The sequence below is a fragment of the Oncorhynchus masou genome, chromosome 31 (assembly GCF_036934945.1).
Source record: "Oncorhynchus masou masou isolate Uvic2021 chromosome 31, UVic_Omas_1.1, whole genome shotgun sequence".
NCBI lineage: Eukaryota > Metazoa > Chordata > Actinopteri > Salmoniformes > Salmonidae > Oncorhynchus > Oncorhynchus masou.
In genome coordinates, this window is record NC_088242.1 from 101,307,556 (window position 1) to 101,334,097 (window position 26,542).

General features: G+C 45.4%; 1 protein-coding gene across 1 annotated transcript in view; it reads left to right on the forward strand.

Annotated features, from left to right (window-relative positions):
- Nucleotides 1–14,146: 14,146 nt before the first annotated feature.
- LOC135524824 (actin remodeling regulator NHS-like) overlaps nt 14,147–26,542 on the forward strand; it is a 128,944-nt gene continuing 116,548 nt past the window's right edge. The window contains 1 exon segment of the mRNA XM_064952673.1: nt 14,147–14,615. Within this exon segment, the coding sequence (XP_064808745.1) occupies nt 14,336–14,615 (280 nt within the window). The 5' untranslated portion in view covers nt 14,147–14,335.

The following is a 26,542-nucleotide window of genomic DNA, read 5'->3' on the forward strand; positions in this document are numbered from 1 at the left end:
AGGGACTATGAGAGGGTTAGAGAGGGAGTTAGGGTTAGGAGGGCATGAGACGGACTATGAGAGAGTTAGGGTTAGGAGGGCAGGGACTATGAGAGGGTTAGGATGACAGGGACTATGAGAGAGTTAGGGTTAGGAGGACAGGGACTATGAGAGAGTTACAGGGACTATGGACAGGGACTATGAGACAGGGACTATGAGAGAGTTAGGAGGACAGGGACTATGAGAGAGTTAGGGTTAGGAGGACAGGGACTATGAGAGGGTTAGAGAGTTAGGAGAGCAGGGACTATGAGAGTTAGGAGGACAGGGACTATGAGGAGTTAGTATGAGACAGTTAGGAGGACAGGGACTATGAGAGGGTTAGGAGAGCAGGGACTATGAGAGAGTTAGGGTTAGGAGAGCAGGGACTATGAGAGAGTTAGGGTTAGGAGGACAGGGACAATGAGAGAGTTAGAAGGACAGGGACTATGAGAGGGAGGACAGGGACTATGAGACAGTTAGGACAGGGACTATGAGACAGTTAGGAGGACAGGGACTATGAGAGAGTTAGGAGGACAGGGACTATGAGACAGTTAGGAGGACAGGGACTATGAGAGGGTTAGGAGGACAGGGACTATGAGAGGGTTAGGAGGACAGGGACTATGAGAGCTCCGGACTGGGAACTGTCGCCGGAAGCTCCGGACTGTGAACTGTTAGGGTTAGCCCGGCTATGAAAATTAGGTGTATTTTTTCGGACTGGGAACTGTCAGCGGAAGCTCCGGACTGGGAACTGAGAGGGTTAGGAGGACGCCGGAATGCAGGACTGGAGAGTTAGGACTGGGACTGTCGCCGGAAGCTCCGGACTGGGAACTGTCGCTGGAATCACCGGACTGGGAACTGTCGCCAGAAGCGGACTGGGAACTGTCGCCGGAAGCTCCGGACTGGGAACTGTCGCCGGAAGCGGACTGGGAACTGTCGCCGGAAGCGGACTGGGAACTGTCGCCGGAAGCTCCGGACTGGGAACTGTCGTCGGAAGCGGACTGGGAACTGTCGCCGGAAGCTCCGGACTGTGAACTGTCGCCAGAAGCTCCGGACTGTGAACTGTCGCCGGAAGCTCCAGACTGGGAACTGTCGCCGGAAGTGCCGGACTGGGAACTGTGGCGGAAGCTCTGGACTGGGAACTGTCGCGGGAAGCTCTGGACTGGGAACTGTCACCAGAAGCTCTGGACTGGGAACTGTCGCCGGAAGCTCCGGACTGTGAACTGTCGCCAGAAGCTCCGGACTGGGAACTGTCGCCGGAAGCTCCGGACTGTGAACTGTCGCTGGAAGCTCCGGACTGTGAACTGTCGCCGGAAGCTCCGGACTGGGAACTGTCGCCGGAAGCGCCGGACTGGGAACTGTGGCCGAAAGCTCTGGACTGGGAACTGTCGCGGGAACCTCTGGACTGGGAACTGTCACCAGAAGCTCTGGACTGGGAACTGTCGCCGGAAGCTCCGGACTGTGAACTGTCGCCGGAAGCTCCGGACTGTGAACTGTCGCCGGAAGCTCCAGACTGGGAACTGTCGCCGGAAGCGCCGGACTGGGAACTGTGGCCGGAAGCTCTGGACTGGGAACTGTCGCGGGAAGCTCTGGACTGTGAACTGTCACCAGAAGCTCTGGACTGGGAACTGTCGCCGGGAGCTCTGGACTGTGAACTGTCGCCGGAAGCTCTGGACTGGGCTCTGTCTCCGGTAGCTTCGGACTGTGGAGGCGCACTGGAGGCCTGATGCATGGGACCGGTACTGGTGGTACCGGGCTGATGACACGCACCTCAGGGCGAGTGCGGAGAGGAGGCACAGGACGTACTGGACTGTGGAGGTGCACTGGAGGCCTGATGCATGGGACCAGTACTGGCGGTACCGGGCTGGTGACACGCACCTCAGGGCGAGTGCGAGGAGCAGGAACTGACCTAACCAAAATATAAACAAAACAGAGATATCTCAGGTCAGGGCGTGACAGTACTCTTTACTCCTTACATTTTCCCTGACACCCAAAAGTACTCGTTACATTTTAAATGCTTAGTAGGACCGTAAAATTGTCTAATTCACACACTTATCAAGAGAACTTCCCAGGTCACCCCTACTGCCTCTGATCTGGCAGACTCACTAAACAGAAATGCTTCATTTGTAAATTATGTCTGAGTGTTGAAATGTGCCCCTCGCTTTCCGTACATTTTAAAAACAAGAAAATCGTGTTGACTGTTTTGCTTAATATAAGGAATTTGAAATTATTTATGCTTTTACTTTTGATACTTAAATACATTTAAAACCATATACTTTTAGACTTTTACTCAAGTGGCATTTTACTGTGGGACTTTCACTTTTACTGAAGTCATTTTCTTTTAAGGTGTCTTCAATTTTACTCAAGTATGAAAATGGTGTATTTTTTCCACCATTGCTAATAACCTTCAGAAGGAACCAGAATAAACACTTATTCATGGACAGTTTCTTTGTTTTAGTTGTGCGTTTTGGAATTGCTATTGAAATATACTGTATAATGTACGTACATTGTAGTGCCGTCTCCCAGTAAAAGACATTACCGCAGGGGTTGGGGCTGGGGCTGTAACACAACAGATGACAAGCAAGTTGTCTCTTCATGGCACCACCAGTACTCCAGGGTGCCGCCATACAGACAGAATCTCTCCTCTCCTTTGTCACAGCCGGGCTTTGCAGTGGTTGCAGTTCTGCTGTGGATACTAGCTATAACACAGGAAGAGCTTAGAGTGTCAGCTCTTCTATCCCAGTCAGCTGGATATAAACTAAACACTCATTCAGCTGGGTGGGTCTGGGTTCTGGACTGGTCAGCCCTAACCCAGTCCAGCTTGGTGTGGAGGTGACAGCAGATTAAAGTACAGCCGTATGACGTAGCACCACAGGAATCTGCAACTCCGTCATTCATAAAGAACTGGCTGCTGTAAATGTCTCATGTATCTATAGGCTGTATCTGCTTAGAACCCTGTTAGATCATACTGTGTGACTCATTACCACAGGCTAGTTATCAAACTAATGCTGCTCCTGTCACACCCTGACCATAGTTTGCTTTGTATGTTTATATGTTTTGTTTGGTCAGGGTGTGATCTGAGTGGGCATTCTGTTGTATGTCTAGTTTGTCTGTTTCTGTGTTTGGCCTGATATGGTTCTCAATCAGAGGCAGGTGTTAGTCATTGTCTCTGATTGGGAACCATATTTAGGTAGCCTGTTTTGTCATTGTGGGTTGTGGGGGATTGTCTATGTTAGTTGCTTGTATCAGCACATTTTGTATATAGCTTCACCTTCATTGTTCATTTATTGTTTTGTTCAGTTTACTTTGTGTTTTGCCATCCATTAAAATTATGCATTCACACCACCTGCGCTTTGGTCCGCTTCTTACTACGATCGTGACAGCTCCATTGTTCTGTGATACTGTAGATTGTAGTATTTCGTTTTGCAGTATGTTTTCATTTACACTGTCTGATAAATAAATAGCCACCACAATAGCATATTGTCAAATATAGTGTGTATGTCCACAGAGGTCTGTTATATGTTCTCCAGTAGCCTGTCACTGCACTGCATGTTTGGTTTATTACTTGTTACAACCAAGGACATAAAGTAATACATTAATCAAGATTTTTCTTAAGGATGAATTATTGCCCTAAATCATTTTGTTCAGTCATTTACATTTACATTTAAGTCATTTAGCAGACGCTCTTATCCAGAGCGACTTACAAATTGGTGAATTCACCTTCTGACATCCAGTGGAACAGCCACTTTACAATAGTGCATCTAAATCATTTAGGGGGGTGAGAAGGATTACTTTATCCTATCCTAGGTATTCCTTGAAGAGGTGGGGTTTCAGGTGTCTCCGGAAGGTGGTGATTGACTCCGCTGTCCTGGCGTCGTGAGGGAGTTTGTTCCACCATTGGGGGGAGTCCAAACCATAATTTATCATTTTGAATTAACCGTCACACAACAGACGGCATCAGAGCGCGCAACAGATCAGTGTACTGTCTACACTCGGTCTGTTGTTTTATGAAATAGTTTTCATTAAATCATTTTTAATCAAAGCAACAACAACAACATCTTTAACCATTGGAAGTTCTGATAGCTAAAGATTCCGTGACAGGGTTAGCTTTTTCAGCTGGGACCGCAAGTTTCTGTCCCGGATTCCTGCTAAAAAAACACAATAGTTAACGATTAGCCATCATGCTAACAGAGCAAGATAACACTAGCAGTGCTAGAGTCAAAACACCAGTGGTATTGTGTCTGTCTGAGCTCAAATGCGTTAGGTGCGAGATGATATGTACGAAATAGGAGGGAAATAAGGCGCAACTGATAAATTAACATAAATTCTTCTTCTGTTCCAATGTATCATTGTCCAGCAGCTTTTAGGGAAGAGATTTTCCGGCTACTAACTCATCTTTAGGAAAAACAAGATGTGGTTTCTAAGTACTATGATGAAGCCCAGGCACACAGAATTTCAGTCGATATGTCGGGCGGTACTGACCTGCTCCAATCTACTGGACAGATGGTTAGCTCAAGAATGGACACGAGCAAGGCGAAGTAGGTCAGGCGGGAGGCAGGCTGGTCGGCCTCCAGATATCCTAGAAGATCAGATCAAGGGGCACCCTCTACAGCTCAGCTAGTCGCTGACCAAAGGAAACAAGGTCTTGGGCCTTCCTCCATCTCCTGAGGAATCCGACGCCATCCGCTGCTTCTGGTACTGGTGCAGTGAGTCGAAGCACACCTCCTCCCCCCTGTCCAAGGCAGCCTGTTCCGTTCCCCCTCTTCCTTCCCCATAAGATTCCAACACGATCGCGATCGTCGTGGGCAGCTCGATGGTGAGACCTGTCTACAGCCTGTGGGCAGACCATGGTCCACTGTTACCCAAACACCCTTGTCTAAGACATGAACTCTCTCCTGACCACAATTCTAGCCAACTACTCTACTATTGGCACACCTCCATTTGGCAAATCTGACCAACATTATATCCTCCTGATTCCTGCTTACAAGCAAAAACTAAAGCAGGAAGCACCAGTGACTCTGTCAATAAAAAAGTGGGGATGAGGTAGTTGGATGGGCTGTTTACAGATGGGCTATGTACAGGTGCAGTGATATGTGAGCTGCTCTGACAGCTGGTGCTTAAAGCTAGTGCGGGAGATATGGGTCTCCAGCTTCAGTGATTTTTGCCGTTTGTTCCAGTCATTGACAGCAGAGGACTGGAAGGAAAGGCAGCCAAAGGAGGTATTGGCTTTGGGGGTGACCAGCGAGATATACCTGCTGGAGCGCGTGCTACGGGTGGGTGTTGTTATCGTGACCAGTGAGCTGAGATAAGGCGGAGCTTTACCTAGCAGAGACTTATAGATGACCTGGAGCCAGTGGGTTTGGCGAGGAGTATGAAGCGATGGCCAGCCAATGAGAGCGTACAGGTCGCAGTGGTGGGTAATACATGGGGCTTTGGTGACAAGATGGATGGCACTGTGATAGACTGCACCCAATTTGTTGACTAGAGTGTTGGAGGCTATTTTATAGATGACATAGACGAAGTCAAGGATCGGTAGGATGGTCAGTTTTACAATTGTATGTTTGGCAGCATGAGTGAAGGATGCTTTGTTGCAATATAGGAAGCCGATTCTAGATTTAATTTTGGATTGGAGATACTTAATGTGAGTCTGGAAGGAGAGTTTACAGTCTAGCCAGACACCTAGGAATTTGCAGTTGTCCCCATATTCTAAGTCAGAACCATCCAGAGTAGTGATGCTGGACAGGCGGGCAGGTGCGGGCAGCAATCGGTTGAAGAGCATGCATTTAGTTTTACTTGCATTTAAGAGTTGGAGGCCACGGAAGGAGAGTTGTATGGCATTGAAGCTCGTCTGGAGGTTAGTTAACACAGTGTCCAAAGAAGGGCCAGAAGTATAAAGAATGGTGTTGTCTGCGTAGAGGTGGATCAGAGACTCACCAGCAGCGAGAGCGACATTATTGATGTATACAGAGAAGAGAGTCGGCCCGAGAATTGAACCCTGTGGCACCCCATAGAGACTACAAGAGGTCAGGACAACAGGCCCTCCGATTGACAGACTGAACTCTATCTGAGAAGTAGTTGGTAAACCAGGCGAGGCAATCATTTTAGAAACCAAGGCTGTTGAGTCTGCCAATAAGAATGTGGTGATTGACAGAGTCAAAAGTCTTGGCCAGGTTGATGAATACGCTGCACAGTATTGTCTCTTATCGATGGCGGTTATGATATTGTTTAGGACCTTGAGCGTGGCTGAGGTGCACCCATGACGAGCTCTGAAACCAGATTGCATAATGGAGAAGGTACGGTGGGATTCAAAATGGTCGGTAATCTCTTTGTTGACTCTGCTTTCGAAGACCTTAGAAAGGCAGGGTAGGATAGATATAGGTCTGCAGCAATTTGGGTCTAGAGTGTCTCCCCCTTTGAAGAGGGGGATGATCGCGGCAGCTTTCCAATCTTTGTGAATCTCAGACGACACGAAAGAGAGGTTGAACAGGCTAGTAATAGGGGTTGCAACAATTTCAGCAGATAATTTTAGAAAGAGAGGGTCCAGATTGTTTAGCCCGGCTGATTTGTAGGGGTCCTGGTTTTGCAATTCTTTAAGAACATCAGCTATCTGGATTTGGGTGAAGGACAAATGGGGGAGGCTTGGGTGAGTTGCTGTGGGGAGTGCAGGGCTGTTGACCAGGGTAGGGGTAGCCTGGTGGAAAGCATGCCAGCCGTAGAAAAATGCTTATTGAGATTCTCAATTATAGTGGATAGTGGATTTATCAGTGTTTCCTAGCCTCAGTGCAGTGGGCAGCTGGGAGGAGGTGCTCTTATTCTCCATGGACTTTACAGTGTCCTAAAACCTTCTTGAGTTTGTGCTACAGGATGCACATTTCTGCTTGAAAAAGCTAGACTTAGCTTTCCTAACTGCCTGTGTATATTTGTTCCTAACTTCCCTGAAAAGTTGCATATCATGGGGGCTATTCGATGCAAATGCAGAACGCCACAGGATGTTTTTGTGCAGGTCAAGGATAGCCAGGTCTGGAGAGAACCAAGGGCTATATCTGTTCCTGGTTCTGAATCTTTTGAAAGGGGCATGTTTATTTTAGATGGTCAGGAAGGCACTTTTAAAGAATGCCCAGGCATCTTCGCCTGATGGGATGAGGTCAATATCCTTCCAGGATACCCGGGCCAGGTTGATTAGGAGGGCCTGCTTGCTGAAGTGTTTTAGCGAGCGTTTAATAGTGATGAGGGGTGGTTGTTTGACTGCAGACCTGTTACGGATGCAAGCAAGGAGGCAGTGATCGCTGAAATCTTGGTTGAAAATAGCAGAGGTATATTTGGAGGGCAAGTTGGTTAGGATGATATCTATGAGGGTGGCCGTGTTTACGGATTTGGGATTGTACCTGGTGGGTTCATTGATCATTTGTGAGAGATTGAGGGCATCAAGCTTAGATTGTAGGATGGCCGGGGTGGTAAGCATGTCCCAGTTTAGGTCACATAGCAGCACGAGCTCTGAAGATAGATGGGGGGCAATCAGCTCACATATGGTGTCCAGGGCACAGCTGGGGGCAGAGGGTGGTCTATAGCAAGAGGCAATGGTGAGAGACTTGTTTCTGGAAAGGTTGATTTTTAAAAGTGGAAGCTCGAATTGTTTGGGTACAGACCTGGACAGTAAGACAGAACTCTGCAGGCTATCTCTGCAGTAGATTGCAACACCGCCCCCTTTGGCAGTTCTATCTTGTCTGAAAATGTTATAGTTAGGGATGGAAATTACAGGGGTTTTGGTGGTCTTCCTGAGCCAGGATTCAGACACGGCTAAGACATCCTGGTTGGCAGTGTGCTAGGGCAGTGAATAAAACAAACTTAGGGAGAAGGCTTCTAATGTTAACATGTATGAAACCAATGCTTTTACAGTTACAGAAGTCAACAAATGAGAGCGCCTGGGGAATGGGAGTGGAGCTAGGCACTGCAGGGCCTGGATTAACCTCCATGTCACCAAAGGAACAGAGGAGGAGTAGGATAAGGGTACGGCTAAAGGATAAAAGAACTGGTCGTCTAGTACGTTCAGAACAGAGAGTAAAAGGAGCAGATTTCTGGGCACGGTAGAATAGATTCAAGGCATAATGTACAGACAAAGGTATGGTAGAATGTGGATACAGTGGGGGTAAAACTGCATAGAGTGACGATGAAAGAGATATTGTCCCTAGAAATATCTTTTAAACCAGGTGATGTCACCGCATGTGTGTTCCGGGATTCTTCCTATGGCATTGAGGAGTACACCACATCAGTCACTGGTGTCATGACGTTGGCCTGGGGATAGGTTTATGACAGTCATAAATACCTCTTCCCCCCTTTTTCCTCTCTCTAACCTACTGATGTTACATTTGAAAACCCCTTGGTTTACATAGAGATTCTGGGAACATCAGAAGGTGGGGGAAAATGAACTATATACTGGAAATCTGACCAATTGAACATATGCGGTGGTACTTAATGAATATGATGTCAGTTTGGTTGTCATCTGAGACATTCTCATCAATGATAAGATGACAAACTCTACAGTGGAAAGTCTACACATCAGAGTTATTGGAATCACATGGAATTGTTGTTCAATTTAAATGTTTGAATATGAAATTATTCGTGATGGGATGAAATGTGATTTTAGCTAAGATGTGAGATTTGGGTTTTCATAAGGTTAGGGCTCTGCTCAATCAGTGGCCCGCCCCTGTGAAGGGACATGGGCTATAAAACTTTTCAAACACGCCCTCCTCTCCCTTCCTATATAAAGCATTGACGACAATATAACCTCCTGTTCCGAGGATGTGAGGAAGACGGTCCGATGTCAGAATGGTTCAGATAATAACTACAGAACGAAGCCAACATCCGTGTTGTTGTGAATGGTATGAACTTTGAACTCTTATTCACTACAGAAGCGATACCTCCTAGCCGTTGGGTTAGCAACAGCAGCTGCAAACGAGGGTTAGGAAGGAACAGACAGAATATCCCATCTATCACACAACAACGTTACAACAACGTATCCAATTGACAAACAGACATTCTTCAAAGGACAAAGGACTCGGTTTGGCAACACGGCCTTCCATCTACCACCAACCTACCGAAGCGCAGCTCAGAGTAAATATTTATTGCATTTTCCTTCTCCAAATGGGGGGTAATTTAGAATGCATAAGATACTTTATTTACGATAGCACAGCTACTTCCTTTGTTACTCAGTCTTCCCGCTCTTTCACTTTTCTTTTGTATATCAAGCTGTCATATCTGTTCCGCCCGCTAGGGACATTTTTCTTTATGACGTAATTTGTAATCAAGTTATGATTAATTATGTGTATGTGTAATTCTGTGTGATTAGTTAGGTATTTAGTAAATAAATCATTAAACCCAATTTTGTATTGCTGATTCAACTTGTTAGCCAGAGTTCGCGAAGATAACCAAGAATTTACAACTTTCAGATGAGACTGAATTAAGGTGACGATTAATATTGACTGCTATTGATGTAAGATATTACTAGGTATGTTGCGACTCTAGGGGCAGTATTTTAATTTTTGGACAAAAAACTTTCCCGTTTTAAACAAGATATTTTGTCACGAAAAGATGCTCGACGATGCATATAATTGACAGCTTTGGATAGAAAACACTCTGACGTTTCCAAAACTGCAAAGATATTGTCTGTGAGTGCAACAGAACTGATGTTACAGGAGAAACCCAGATAAAAATCCAATCAGGAAGTGCTGCATTTTTTGAAACCGCTTCATGCCAATGACTCCTTATATGGCTGTGGATGGGCTACGAATGAGCTTACGCTTTCTACGTATTCCCCAAGGTGTCTACAGCATTGTGACCTCTTTGTACGCATTTATGTTGAAGAATAGCCGTAAGGGACCACATTGAGCAAGTGGTCACATGATGGCTCCCGCAGAAAATCTTGCGTAAAGTACACAAGTAGCCAATTTTCCAATCGCTTCTTATGAGAAACCAATTGTCCCGGCGGATATTTTATCGAATAGATATGTGAAAAACACCTTGAGGATTGATTCTAAACAAAATTTGCCATGTTTCTGTCGATATTATGGAGCTAATTTGGAAAAAAGTTCGGAGTTTTAGTGACTGCATTTTCCGGTCGATTTCTCAGCCAAACGTGAAGAACAAACGGAGCTATTTCGCCTACAAAAATAATATTTTTGGAAAAAAGGAACATTTGCTATCTAACTGGGAGTCTCCTGAGTGAAAACATCTGAAGTTCTTCAAAGGTAAATTATTTAATTTGATTGCTTTTCTTATTTTCGTGAAAATATTGCCTACTGGTAGCAGAGCCTAGCATAGCATTATGCCATGATAAACTTACATAAATGCTTGTTTAGTGTTGGCTGTAAAGCATATTTTGAAAATCTGAGATGACAGGATTTTATAGAATAGCATGTCATATCACTTAATCCGGCATAGCCAAAGACACGACACTGGCTTCATGAATAAGTGCATCGATGACGTTGTCCCCACAGTGACTGTATGTGCATACCCAACCAGAAGCAATGGATTACAGGAAACATCCGCACTAAGCTAAAGGGTAGAGCTGCAGCTTTCAAGGAGCGGGACTCTAACCCGGAAGCTTATAAGAAATCCCTCTATGCCCTCCAACGAACCATCGAGCAGGCAAAGCGTCAATACAGGACTAAGATCGAATTATACTACACCGGCTCCAATGCTCGTCAGATGTGGCAGGGCTTGCAGCTGTTACAGAGTAGAAAGGGAAGCACAGCCATGAGCTGCCCAGTGACATGAGCCTACTAGACAAGGCAAGTAACATTGAAACATACATGATTGCATCAACTGTTCCGGATGACTATGTGATCACGCTCTCCGTAGCATTTAAACAGATCAACATTTTCAAGGCCGCAGGGCCAGACGAATTACCTGGACGTGTACTGTGACCATGCGCTGACCAACTGGCAAGTGTCTTCACTGACATTTTCAACCTGTCCCTGACTGAGTCTTTAATACCAACATGTTTCAAGCAGACCACCATAGTCCCTGTGCCCAATAACACTAAGGTAACCTGCCTAAATGGCTACCGACCCGTAGCACTTACGTCTGTCGCTATGAAGTGCTTTGAAAGGGCTGTCATGGCTCACATCAACACCATTATCCCAGAAACCCTAGACCCACACCAATTTGCATACCCCCCCAAACAGATCCACAGATCATGCAATCTCTATTGCACTCCACACTGCCCTTTTACACAAATCAAATGTATTTATATACCCCTTCTTACATCAGCTGATATCTCAAAGTGCTGTACAGAAACCCAGCCTAAAACCCCAAACAGCAAGCATTGCAGGTGTAGAAGCACGGTGGCTAGGAAAAACTCCATAGAAAGGCCAAAACCTAGGAAGAAACCTAGAGAGGAACCAGGCTATGAGGGGTGGCCAGTACTCTTCTTGCTGTGCCGGATGGAGATTATAACAGAACATGGCCAAGATGTTCAAATGTTCATAAATGATCAGCATGGTCAAATAATAATAATCACAGTAGTTGTCGAGGGTGCAGCAAGCCAGCACCTCAGGAGTAAATGTCAGTTGGCTTTTCATAGCCGATCATTAAGAGTATCTCTACCGCTCCTGCTGTCTCTAGAGAGTTGAAAACAGCAGGTCTGGGAACAGGTCAGGGTAACATAGCCGCAGGCAGAACAGTTGAAACTGGAGCAGCAGCACAGCCAGGTGGACTGGGGACAGCAAGGAGTCATCATGCCAGGTAGTCCTGAGGCATGGTCCTAGGGCTCAGGTCCTCCGAGAAAGAAAGAGAGAAAGAAAGAATTAGAGAGAACATACTTAAATTCACACAGGACACCGGATAAGACAGAAGAAGTACACCAGATATAACAGACTGACCCTAGCCCCCAACACATAAACTACTGCAGCATAAATACTGTAGGCTGAGACAGGAGACACCTGGACAAAAGGAACACCTATGTGAGAATGCTATTCATTGACTGCAGCTCAGCATTCAACACCGTAGTGCCCTCAAAGCTCATCACCAAGCTAAAGACCCTGGAACTAAATACCTCTCTCTGCAACTGGATCCTGGACTTCCTGACGGGCCGACCCCAGGTGGTAAGGGTAGGTAACAACACACTTTGATCCTCAATACTGGTGCCCCTCAGAGGTGCCTGCTTAGTCCCCTCCTGTACTCCCTGTTCACTCATGACTGCACGGCCAGGCATGACTCCAACCCCATCATTAAGTTTGCAGATGACAGAACAGTGGTAGGCCTGATCAACGACGAGACAGGCTTTAGGGAGGAGGTCAGAGACCTGGCCATGTGGTGCCAGGTCAACAACCGCTCACTCAAAGTGATCAAGACAAAAGAGACGATCGTGGACTACAGGAAAAGGAGGATCGAGCAAGCCCCCATTCTTATCGACAGGGCTGCTGCCATCCTAAACCAGTTCCTGAAGAAACTCTGCAAAGACAGGAACGTCTCCTTTTGTGACTATTTTGACTTCCTGTGGGAGCAACCAATATAAAAGCTAGTTTAGCCTACTCATAAACCCAGCTCAAACATTTTTTTTGTGTGAATCCTCACCATAAACGGCACTGCCACAGATGTACACGGAGGTAAAGTGTCAGTCTCTCCTGGCTCAAAGTTGAGGAGAGATTTACTGCATCACTATTGGTCTTTGTGTGAGGTGTTGATTTGTTGAAGATACTCAACTGTCTGTTCAAGCAGTTGGCGTCTGGGCCGGCTTCGGCAGTATTACTTTTGGCTCAAACGTGGGGAGTTATCTGGCCCAAATGTATTACTTGGGGCTACTCTGGCAGATGATTACACAGGCTGCTTTATATAATTAACATTCCACTATTTATTTTAATCATATTTTCTCATTGTTTCTATGATCAAATTAACATACAATTAAATGAAATTATTTTAGAGTCCTGTGCAGTATTTTAGTATTTTGATACTTGTTGCAAGGCATTTGATAAGCATTAAAAACTTTATGGCTGGAACCTCCTGAGTGGTGCAGGGGTCTAAGACGCTGCATGGCAGTGCAAACTGCGTTGCTACAGATTCCTTTTCGAGACCCATGCCAGCCGTGCCCGGGAGACCTATGAGGTGACGCACAATTTGCTCAGCGTAGTTTGAGTTAGGGGAGGGTTTGGTTGACCGGGATGTCCTTGTCCCATCGTGCTGTAGCGACTCCTGGGGTGTGCCAGGAGCATGAACACTGACCAGGTGTATGGCGTTTCCTCCGACACAAAATGCTTTTTTTGTGGATGGGTATAATTTGTATGTATAAAATGTATAATCGTAATATTTAAAATGACTAAATCAGGTAATTCTGTATACATTTATATAAACTAGTCGCTTAGTCGGGTCGCTTCTGGGGGGATGGCGGCAAAGTCGTCTGATTTCTGGTAGACTGAAACGGCCCGATGCAGTCAGTCATTTTGATTCCGGGCTGAGTCCGATGCAGTCATTCATTTTGATTCCGGGCTGAGTCCGATGCAGTCATTCATTTTGATTCCGGGCTGAGTCCGACACCCGATTCCGGGCCGATTCAATTAGTTCCGGCCCCCCGCTTCTGGGCCGATTCCTCATTACTAGCTGGGCTGCATCTCAGTGCTAGAGGTGTCATTATAGACCCTGATTCGAATCCAGGCTGTATCACAACCGGCCGTGATTGGGGTCACATAGGGTGTCGCACAACTGACCCAGCACCGTTATGGTTTGGCCGGGGTAGGCCTCATTAACTGACATGCCTAGTTAAATAAATATATTGTTTCATGTCGGCACCTGGAAGAGTAACTGATGCTTTTACACACAGAGAACAGTTTAATACACTCTAACACATAGGCTACAGTCATCTTATGACACTACAACTCTCTATATATCAGTCTCTTATACAGCCGTTCAAAGTGATTATTATCATCGAGCAACTCTTCCACACCAAGAATCCTCTGTTGTGGTAATAGTGCACGCGCTCCGTCTCGGCAGCGCGCTTGTAGGCTCCATGGACACAGACAGCTTCGCGCTTCGGTCCGAGTCCAGATCCGGGAAATGAGAGTAATCCGCGCCATGTTTTGGGGTGATCTTTATTAAAAGCGCCTCACTTTTAAAGCTCTGAAAAACATAGGCTAGTACCTATGGATAGATAGGCAGCTGATGACCAGAGGAGCAGCGGGAGGCGACCACTCAGTCTGTAGAGAGTGAAATGATGCCTGAAGAAGCGCTCAATCAGGGACAGTTGGATTAATGGGGGAAACTATTGTTTGGAAAATAATTTATTAGTTCAGATTTTTTTTTGTGGATTTCTAATCGGGTCCATGTCAAAATGCCATTTGCCAAACGGATCGTGGAACCCCAGTTACTGTGCAGGCATTCAGTCCCGAAAGAAGAGAGTTTGGTTTTCGAGGATCTGTGTACGGTCAACAATGTGGCTCTGTCCCGGACCCTACGACAGCTTTCCGACCTGGCCCGGCACGCCTGCTCTCTCTTCCAGGAGCTGGAGAGCGATATCGTGTTTACCAACCAACGGGTCCGGGGACTGCAGAGTAAAGTCGGTAAACTTCAGCAGTCTATCTACGGGTTAGACGCCAAGCAGGAGGCAGTACGTGAGTACACCACTTTCTACTACAGCTCAACCTTTTCTCCTTTTAGCCACAGCGTGCCATGTGTTCTCTGCGGTTCTGCGTAGCCAGCACATGGTCTTCTAATAAAAACTACAACTCAGTGGGAAACAGATTGGTGCTCCAAATATTGAATCTGAAGCATTGATATGGAATAGTAATCAATATGACACAGTGGGTTCCATCATGTTCATGTTGCGACTGTATTGGTTTATTAAATGCTTGGGTCTACGATATGGTCTGTTTTTATGTGTTCATGTGTTTCAATTCTATTCTGAGCGCAATTGATCGCTAGATTGGCATGTTGACTGTTTCGCGGTGATCATCATTTTAGGCAATGGCACCGGTTTATTGATAACTGGCGTGGTGTACTCGCCATTTCAATGTTTACATAACCAGGCTCTATCCATACATACTATGCTTTCAATCTAAATGCGACAATGAGGTTAGTTTGCTGTCCTGTATTGGGGTTAGGTCCATGGTAACATAATGAGGCCATGTGGAGGGTTAGAGGGCTGAATTAGGGTTAGGTCCATCGTAACATAATGAGGCCATGTGGAGGGTTAGAGGGCTGAATTAGGGTTAGGTCCATGGTAACATAATGAGGGCTGAATTAGGGTTAGGTCCATGGTAACATGAGGCCATGTGGAGGGTTAGAGGGCTGAATTAGGGGTAGGTCCATCGTAACATAATGAGGGCTGGAGCAGCAGATGGGTCTTTTTGTTGTGTCAGATGTGTTTTTCAGTTTAATTAAATATTAGATTAAATGTACATTACACTGTTTTGTCAGTAATTTCAGTCCCAATCTATTGCCTTTTTTTCAGACCTCATCAACATTTCAATGCAGGATGGAAAAGAAGGGGTGTGAGGGAGTAACCAATCATTTCCCTGATACTGGCACAACATGATGCTGTTGGCTTGCTAGTTTAATTTCTACACTCAAAAAAATCTAGGTTGTTTGGATGACCCAACTGTTGGGATGTAGTAGGGTCATGCTTTCATTAAAAAGATCAAGGTTGGGGTGTTTTAATGCTGGGTTGTTCAGCTATGACGACTCCAACACCATTACGTTTGCAGATGACACAACAGTGGTATGCCTGGTCACAGACATCTACGAGAAAGCCTATAGGGATGAGGTCAGAGACCTGGCCATGTGGTGCCAGAATAACAACCTATCACTCAACAGGTTGAGAGCTTCATGTTCCTTGACGTCCACATCACCAACAAACTAACATGGTCCAAGCACACCAAGATAGTGGTGAAGAGGGCACAACAAAGCCTATCCCCCCTCGGGAGACTGAAAAGATTCGGCATGGGTCCTCAGATCCTCAAAGTTCTACAGCTGCACCGTCGAGAGCATCCTGACTGGTTGCATCACTTCCTGGTATGGCAACTGCTTGGCCTCTGACCGCAAGGCGCTACAGAGGGTAGTGTGTGCGGCCCAGTACATCACTGGGGCCAAGCTTCCTGCCATCCAGGACCTCTATACCAGGCGATGTCAGAGGAAGGCCCTAAAAATGGTCAGACTCCAGCCACCCTAGTCATAGACTGTTCTCTCTGCTACTGCACGGCAAGCGGTACCGGAGTGCTAATTCTAGGTCCCAGACCAGAACAGCTTTTAAAATGGCTACCCAGACTATTTTGCATAGTCACTTTAATAACTCTACCTACATGTACATATTACCTCAACTAACCGGTGCCCTGCACATTGACTCTGTACCGGTACCCCCTGTATATAGTCACTTTAATAACTCTACCTACATGTACATATTACCTCAACTAACCGGTGCCCTGCACATTGACTCTGTACCGGTACCCCCTATATATATTTAGAGTAAATGTCATTCCGGTTAATCTGTTCTGTTGTTTTGTAAAGATTGAACACTGACACCTTTGTAGCTTTAATGGTATACTTCAGGATTGGCAGTGAGGCCAGGTCTACCTATGGTGGCCTCTTTCAATAGTCCATGCTCAAGGGGTATGTACATAGTCAAAGCTTTCCTTAATTTTGTGTCCGTCACAATGGTCAGGTATTCTGCCTCTGTGTACTCTCTGTTTAGGGCCAAATAGCATTGTAGTTTGCTCTGTTTCTTTGGTAAATTCTTTCCAATGTGTCAAAGTAATTATCGTTTTGTTTTCTCATGATCTGGTTGGGTCTAATTGTGTTGCTATCCTGGGGCTCTGTGGGGTATGTTTGTGAACATAACCTCAGGACCAGCTTGCTTAGGGGACTCTTCTCCAGGTTCATCTCTCTGCTGGTGATGGCTTTGTTATGGAAGGTTTGGGAATCACTTCCCTTTAGGTGGTTGTAGAATTTAACTGCTCTCTTCTGGATTTTGATGATTAGCGGGTATTGGCCTAATTGTGCTCTGCATTATTTGGTGTTTTACGTTGTACATGGAGGATATTTTTTTCAGAATTCTGCATGCTGAGTCTCAATTTGGTGTTTCTCATTTGGTGAGCGGACCCCAGACCTCACAACCATAAAGGGCAATGGGTTCTATAACTGATTCAAGTGTGTGTTTTTTAACCAGATCCTAATTGGTATGTTTCATTTTATGTTCGTTTTGATGGCATAGGGCAAAACCCTTCTTGCCTTGTCTCTCAGATGGTTCACAGCTTTGTGGAAGTTACCTGTGGCGCTGATGTTTAGGCCGAGGTATGTGTAGTTTGTGTGCTCTAGGGCAACGGTGTCCAGGTGGAATTTGTGTTTGTTGTCTTGGCAGCTACCCTTTTTTGGAACACCATTATTTTTGTCTTTGAGATTTACTGTCAGGGCCCAGGTCTGTCAGGGCCCAGGTCTGACTGAATCTGTGCAGAAGATCTAGGTGCTGCTGTAGGCCCTCCTTGGTTGGTGACAGAAGCACCAGATCATCAGCAAGCAGTAGACATTTGACTTTAGATTCTAGCAGGGTGAGGCTGGGTGCTGCAGACTTCTAGTGCCCTCGCCAATTCATTGATAAACAGTGCCGGAAAGTATTCAGACCCCTTGACTTTTTCTACATTTTGTTACATTACAGCCTCATTCTAAAAATGATTTAATCAGTCTACACACACACACACACACACACACACACACACACACACACAATACCCCGTGATGACGAGGCAAAATCAGCTTTTTAGAAATTTTAGCAAATGTATAAAAAAAAGCTGAAATACCACATTTACATAAGTATTCAGACCCTTTAATCAGTACATTGTTGAAGAACCTTTTGGCAGCGATCACAGCCTTGAGTCTTCTTGGGTATGATGCTACAAGCTTAGCACACCTGTATTTGTGGAGTTTATTCCATTCTTCTCTGCAGATCCCCTCAAGCTCTGTCAGGTTGGATGGGGAGCGTTGCTGTACAGCTATTTTCAGGTCTCTCCCGAGATGTTCGATCGGGTTCAAGTCTGGGCCCTGGCTGGGCCACTCAAGGACATTCAGAGACTTGTCCCGAAGCCACTCCTGCCTTGTTTAGGCTGTGTGCTCAGGGTCGGTGTCCCATTGGAAGGTCAACCTTCGCACTAGTCTGAGGTCCCACGTGCTCTGGAGCCATAATTGTATAATTTTCTCTACTTTATGCATATTGTTTTTATACTGAATTAGCAGGTCTTCAACCAAAACCTAATTTTAGATGAAGGGAACTATAAAATCGATCCAAGTCTGCTATCTTTAACTTGAAATATAAACATTATCTGGCTAATCACTTGCACGTGGGCTTGAGCGATTGTTGAGACCTGTGTTCATATTCTATAGCCTACTGCCTGCTACAATAAGGTTGTCATTATTAGTGAATGTGCAGTATGCATGGTTCTCGTTAAATTTGTAACAAAGGTTATTTTCATAGGCTGATCAGTGATTACTCCCAAAAAAAGCATGTTAAACTATTTTTATAAAATAATTAAGGTTAATGGTTGTTGAAGGCTTATATTTAGCCAAGGTATAATTTTACAAACCCGGAATTCATTAGATTATTGCTAACTGTTTGAAATGCAATGTATTTGATCTTTTAATTGTACAACGCTTATTTAGAGAGAACATAAACATTTTTTTAGATATATTGTGAATCGCCCACAAGTAATAAAAAAAACAACAACAAATGTGAGTTCTGATTTTATACCATATCACCCAGCTGTACTGGGAGGCTTATTAGAGGTATACATGAAAGTGATTTTTATGTTTGAGCTGTTAGTGCAGGGTGAGCTGTTAGTGCAGGGTGAGCTGTTAGTGCAGGGTGAGCTGTTAGTGCAGGGTGAGCTGTTAGTGCAGGGTGAGCTGTTAGTGCAGGGTGAGCTGTTAGTGCAGGGTGAGCTGCGGACTTCCTACTAGTGCACACCGCCTCAGTGCAGGGCTTATTTATGAAAGTGTTTAGTTTATATGTGTAAGGGTTTAGCTGGAGGACATGTTAGTCATTACTGCTACATTCCTGAGGCTCCTGAGCAGAGCAGCAGAGCAAGTGCTACTGCATGGTCCTCTCCTCCTAGAACCTGGTGTATATTTTCAGGACACAATCTGTAGCAAATAAATTGGCAAATGAACATGTTTTGTCCAGCAGGTTATGGTACACCTCATGTGTATATAACAGACATGACCATTCCTAATGCATATTGAAGACCTTCCAAACTATTACTTCAGCTCTGTTTGTTCTGTCTCCATGGGGACTGGAACACCTATTTTGTTGATTTGTTAGTTGGGGAGGGGGGGGCTGTTTGCGCTGATTTTAACTTCTTTGTCCATAATGTTTCCCCCATCGTTTCCTATGACTGAAAAGAGCTTCTGGACATCAGAACAGCGATCACTAACCATGATTTAGATGAGGAATTCTACTTCAATGACTCAGCTGTGCAGGATATTCTTCTCACCTGGGCCCTGATCCCCGACACTCTGAAGAGACCATGATATGGAGGCCGATGTGTGGGTACCCTGCTGAAACTACAGAGGAGAGTAAATAATCTACCCTCTGTTCTATTGGCCAATGTACTGGAGAACCAACTGGCCTTCTAGGCAGAGTTGCAAAGAAAGAGCCATATCTCAGACTGGACAATAAAAGATTAAGATGGGCAAAATAATACAGACACTGGACTTGAGGAGCTCTGCCCGGAAGGCCAGCATCCCAGGGTCGCATTTTCACTGTTGATGTTGAGACTGGTGTTTTGCTGGTACTATTTAATGAAGCTGCCAGTTGAGGACTTGTGAAGCCTCTTTCTCAAACTAGACACTAATGTACTTGTCCTCTTGCTCAGTTGTGCACCGGGGCCTCACACTACTCTTTCTATTCTGGTTAGAACCAGTTTGCTCTGTTCTGTGAAGGGAGTAGTACACAGGGTTGTACGAGATCTTTAGTTTCTTGGCAATTTCTCGCATGGAATCGCCTTCATTTCTCAGAACAAGAATAGACTGAGTTTCAGGAGAAAGTTATTTGATTCTAGCAATTTTGAGCCTGTAATCAAACCCACAAATGCTGATGCTCCAGATACTCAACTAGTCTAAAGAAGGACAGTTTTATTGCTTCTTTAATCAGAACAACAGTTTACAGCTGTGCCAACATAATTGCAAAAGGGTTTTCTAATGATCAATTAGCCTATTAAAACGATAAACATGGATTAGCTAACACAACGTGCCATTGGAACACAGGAGTGATGGTTTCTGATATTGGGCCTCTGTACTCCTATGTAGATATCCCATTTTAAAAAATCAGCTGTTTCCAGCAACAATAGTCATTTACAACATTAACAATGTCTACACTGTATTTCTGATCAATTTGATGATATTTTAATGGACAAAAAATGTGCTTTTCTTTCAAAAACACTGACTTTTTTTAAGTGACCCTAAACTTGGAAAAAATATATTTTTACACACACACACCACTACATTGACACTCTCGCACACATTGACATACAATACATATTTTTTTGTTTCACTTTTATTTAACCAGGTAGGCCAGTTGAACAAGTTCTCATTTACAACTGCGACCTGGCCAAGAATGGAAAGCACTGCGACAAAAACAAGTTACACAATAACACGATTTTTTTTTATTTTTTTATTTCACCTTTATTTAACCAGGTAGGCAAGTTGAACAAGTTCTCATTTACAATTGCGACCTGGCCAAGATAAAGCAAAGCAGTTCGACACATACAACGACACAGAGTTACACATGGAGCAAAACAAACATACAGTCAATAATACAGTAGAAACAAGTCTATATACGATGTGAGATAAGGGAGGTAAAGGCAAAAAAAGGCCATGGTGGCAAAGTAAATACAATATAGCACGTAAAACACTGGAATGGTAGATTTGCAATGGAAGAATGTGCAAAGTAGAAATAAAAATAATGGGGTGCAAAGGAGCAAAATAAATAAATTAAATACAGTAGGGAAAGAGGTAGTTGTTTGGGCTAAAATATAGGTGGGTTATGTACAGGTGCAGTAATCTGTGAGCTGCTCTGACAGTTGGTGCTTAAATCTAGTGAGGGAGATAAGTGTTTCCAGTTTCAGTGCTTTTTGTAGTTCATTCCAGTCATTGGCAGCAGAGAACTGGAAGGAGAGGCGGCCAAAGAAAGAATTGGTTTTGGGGGTGACTAGAGAGATATACCTGCTGGAGCGTGTGCTACAGGTGGGAGATGCTATGGTGACCAGCGAGCTGAGATAAGGGGGACTTTACCTAGCAGGGTCTTGTAGATGACATGGAGCCAGTGGGTTTGGCGGCGAGTATGAAGCGAGGGCCAGCCAACGAGAGCGTACAGGTCGCAATGGTGGGTAGTATATGGGGCTTTGGTGACAAAACAGATTGCACTGTGATAGACTGCATCCAATTTGTTGAGTAGGGTATTGGAGGCTTTTTGTAAATGACATCGCCAAAGTCGAGGATTGGTAGGATGGTCAGTTTTACAAGGGTATGTTTGGCAGCATGAGTGAAGGATGCTTTGTTGCGAAATAGGAAGCCAATTCTAGATTTAACTTTGGATTGGAGATATTTGATATGGGTCTGGAAGGAGAGTTTACAGTCTAACCAGACACCTAAGTATTTGTAGTTGTCCACGTATTCTAAATCAGAGCCGTCCAGAGTAGTGATGTTGGACAGGCGGGTAGGAGCGAGTAGCGATCGGTTGAAGAGCATGCATTTAGTTTTACTTGTATTTAAGAGCAATTGGAGGCCACGGAAGGAGAGTTGTATGGCATTGAAGCTTGCCTGGAGGGTTGTTAACAGTGTCCAAAGAAGGGCCAGAAGTATACAGAATGGTGTCGTCTGTGTAGAGGTGGATCAGAGGCTCACCAGCAGCAAGAGCGACCTCATTGATGTATACAGAGAAGAGTCGGTCCAAGAATTGAGTCCTGTGGCACCCCCATAGAGATTGCCAGAGGTCCGGACAGCAGACCCTCCGATTTGACACACTGAACTCTATCAGAGAAGTAGTTGGTGAACCAGGTGAGGCAATCATTTGAGAAACCAAGGCTGTCGAGTCTGCCGATGAGAATGTGGTGATTGACAGAGTCGAAAGCCTTGGCCAGATCAATGAACACGGCTGCACAGTAATGTTTCTTATCGATGGCGGTTAAGATATCGTTTAGGACCTTGAGTGTGGCTGAGGTGCACCCATGACCAGCTCTGAAACCAGATTGCATAGCAGAGAAGGTATGGTGAGATTCGAAATGGTCGGTAATCTGTTTGTTGACTTGGCTTTCGAAGACCCTAGAAAGGCATGGTAGGATAGATATAGGTCTGTAGCAGTTTGGGTCAAGAGTGTCCCCCCCTTTGAAGAGGGGGATGACCGCAGCTGCTTTCCAATCTTTGGGGATCTCAGACGACGCGAAAGAGAGGTTGAACAGGCTAGTAATAGCGGTGGCAACAATTTCGGCAGATAATTTTAGAAAGAAAGGGTCCAGATTGTCTAGCCCGGCTGATTTGTAGGGGTCCAGATTTTGCAGCTCTTTCAGAACATCAGCTGAACGGATTTGGGAGAAAGAAAGTAAATGTCTAAATACAGTGTGTGCAAATGTAGTAAGATTAGGGAGGTAAGGCAATACATAGGCCATAGAGGTGAAATAAATAACAATATGGGGATGAGGTAGTTGGGTGTGCTATTTACAGATGGGCTGTGTACAGTGATCAGTGAGCTACTCTGACAGCTGATGCTTAAAGTTAGAGGGAGATTCAAGACTCCAGCTCCAGTGATGTAAATTAAAAAAAATGTATTTTGCAATTTATTCCAGTCATTGGCAGCAGAGAACTGGAAGGAAAGGTGGCCAAAGGAGGTGCTGGCTTTGGGGATGACCAGTGAAATATACCTGCTGAAGCGTGGGCTACTGGTGGGTGTTGCTGTGGTGACCAGTGATCTAAGGCGGGGCTTTACCTAGCATAGCCTTATCGATGACCTGGAGTCAGTCCGGGCCAGCCAATGAGAGCATACAGGTCTCAGTGGTGTATAGTATACAGGGATTTCGTGACAAAACGGATGGCACTGCGATAGACTACATCCAGTTTATGGAGTAGAGTGTTGGGGGCTATTTTGTAAACTACATCGCCGAAGTCAAGGATCGGTAGGATGGTCAGTTTTATGAATGTATGTTTGGCAGCATGAGTGAAGGATACTTTGTTGTGAAATAGGAAGCCGATTCTAGATTTAATTTTGGATTGGGGATGCTTGACATGAGTCTGTAAGGAGAGTTTACAGTCTAACCAGACACCTAGGTATTTGTAGTTGTCCACATATTTTACGTCAACCGTCCAGAGTAGTGATGCTAGTCGGGCGGGTGGGTGCGGGCAGGGATGAGTTGAAGAGCATGCATTTGGCTGTACTAGCATTTTAAGAGCAGTTGTAGGCCACGGAAGGAGAGTTGTATGGCATTGAAGCTTGTTTGGAGGTTAGTTAACACCGTGTCCAAAGAAGGGCCAGATGTATACAGAATGGTGTCGTCTGCGTAGAGGTGGATCAGAGAATCGCCAGCAGCAAGAGCAACGTCATTGATATATTTACATAGAAGTAAATTGAAGAGTTGGCCCGAGAATTTAACCCTGTGGCATCCCCATAGAGACTGGCATCGGGCCGGAAAACATGCCCTCCGTTTTGACACACTGAACTCTATCTGAGAAATAGTGAACCAGGCGAGGCAGTCATTTGAGAAACCAATGCTATTGAGTCTGCCAATAAGAATGCGGTGATTGACAGTCAAATGCCTCGGCCAGGTCGATGAAAATGGCTGCACAGTACTGTCGTTTATCGATGGTGGTTATGATATCGTTTAGGTACGGTGGGATTTGAAATGGTCAGTAATCTGTTTGTTAACTTGGCTTTTGAAGATTTTAGGCAGGGCAGGATGGATATACAGTTGAAGTCGGAAGTTTACATACACCTTAGCCAAATACATTTAAACTCAGTTTTTCACAATTCATGACATTTAATCCTAGTAAAATGTCAGTCTTAGGTCAGTTAGGATCACCACTTAATTTTAAGAATGTGAAATGTCAAAATAAAATTATTATTTATTTCAGCTTTTATTTCTTTCAACACATTCCCAGTGGGTCAGAAGTTTACATGCATTCAATTAGTATTTGGTTGCATTGCCTTTAAACTGTTTGACTTGGGTCAAACATTTCAGGTAGCCTTCCACAAGCTTCCCACAATAAGTTGGGTGAATTTGGCCCATTCCTCCTGACTAAGCTGGTGTAACTGAGTCAGGTTTGTAGGCCTCCTTGCTCACACACGCTTTTTCAGGTTTGCCCACAAATGTTCTATAGGATTGAGGTCAGGGCTTTGTGATGGCCACTCCAATACCTTGACTTTGTTGTCCTTAAGCCATTTTGACACAATTTTGGAATTTGGAAGACCCATTTGCAACCAAGCTTTAAATTCCTGACTGATGTCTTCAGTTGTTGCTTCAATATATCCACATAATTTTCCTACCTCGTGATGCCATCTCTTTTGTGATGTGAACCAGTCTATACCAGTGGATATAGATACTTTTGTACCCGTTTCCTCCAGCATCTTCACAAGGTCCTTTGCTAATCTGTCTGTAAACAATTGCTGGAAAATGACTTGATGTAGATGTCCTAACCGACTTGCCAAAACTATATTTTGTTAACAAGACATTTGTGGAGTGGTTGATACACTTGGGTTGGCGTTATTAAAACTTGTTTATGTAAACTTTCGACTTCAATTGTAGGTCTGTAACAGTTTGGGTCTAATGTGTCTACCCCTTTGAAGAGGGGGATGACCACGGCAGCTTTCCAATCTTTGGGGATCTCAGACAATACAAAAGAGGTTGAACAGGCTATTAATAGGGGTTGCAACAATTTCGGCTGATAATTTTAGAAAGAGAGGGTCCAGATTGTCGAGCCCAGCTGATTTGTAGAGTTCCAGATTTTGCATCTCTTTTAGAACATCAGCTGTCTGGATTTGGGTGAAGGGGGGGGGCTTGGGCCAGTTGCTGTGGGGGGTGAAGGGGGGGGGCTTGGGCCAGTTGCTGTGGGGGGTGCAGAGCTGGGGTTGGGGTAGCCAGGTGGAAAGCATGGCCAGCCGTAGAGAAATACTTATTGAAATGCTTGATTATCGTGGATTTATCTGTGGTGACAGTGTTTCCTAGCCTCAGTGCAGTGGGCAGCTGGGAGGAGGTGCTCTTATTCTCCATGGAGTTTAGTGTCCCAAAACTTTGTGGAATTAGTGCTACAGGAGGCAAATTTCTGTTTGAAAAAGCTAGCATTTCCTAACTGACTGTGTATATTGGTTCCTGCCTGCCTTGAAAAGTTGCATGCCGCGAGGGCTATTCGATGCTAATGCAGAACGCCACAGGATATTTTTGTGCTGGTCAAGGGCAGTCAAGTCTGGGGTGAACCAAGGGCTATATCTGTTCTTAGTTCTACATTTTTTGAATGGGGCATGCATATTTAAGATGGCGAGTAAAGCACTTTTGAAGAGCAACCAGGCATCCTCTACTTACGGGAAGAGGTCAATATCCTTCCAGAATATCTGGGCCAGGTCGATTAGAAAGGCCTGCTCGCTGAAGTGTTTTAGGGAGCGTTTGACAGTGATGAGGGGTGGTCGTTTGATCACGGACGCAGGCAATGAGGCAGTGATCATGAGGTCCTGGTTGAAGACGACAGAGGTGTATTTAGAAGGCAAGTTGTTCAGGAGGATATCTGAGGGTGCCCATGGTTATGGATTTGGGTTGATGTTGCGCTGTGCAGACTGGCAGCTATTGACCGGGCTGAGGCTGGCTGGTGTCCGAGTTAACGGTGAAGACCGCAAGCAGTGGCTTACTGACTTGTAGCTAGTTAGCTGGCTAGGTTCTGATGGGGGTTCCGGTTCTAAAGTATAAAAATAGCAGATCCGTACCACATTGGGTGAGGCGGGTTGCAGGAGAGTAGATGGAAAGTGAGTTTACAATGTATTTGAAAAAAGAGAAATTATTATTTACCATTTTCACGGGACAAGAGAGAACGCACGTCCGACTGCTACAGAATCTTGTCCCAGCGCTATGCCCCCTGTCCCAGCGCTATGCCTCCTGTCCCAGCGCTATGCCTCCTGTCCCAGCGCTATGCCCCCTGTCCCAGCGCTATGCCCCCTGTCCCAGCGCTATGCCCCCTGTCCCAGCGCTATGCCTCCTGTCCCAGCTCTATGGGAAGAGGGCACGACAACGCCTATGCCCCTGTCCCAGCGCTATGCCCCCTGTCCCAGCGCTATGCCCCCTGTCCCAGCGCTATGCCTCCTGTCCCAGCTCTATGGGAAGAGGGCACGACAACGCCTATGCCTCCTGTCCCAGCGCTATGCCCCCTGTCCCAGCGCTATGCCCCCTGTCCCAGCGCTATGCCCCCTGTCCCAGCGCTATGCCCCCTGTCCCAGCGCTATGCCCCCTGTCCCAGCGCTATGCCCCCTGTCCCAGCTCTATGCCTCCTGTCCCAGCTCTATGCCTCCTGTCCCAGCGCTATGCCT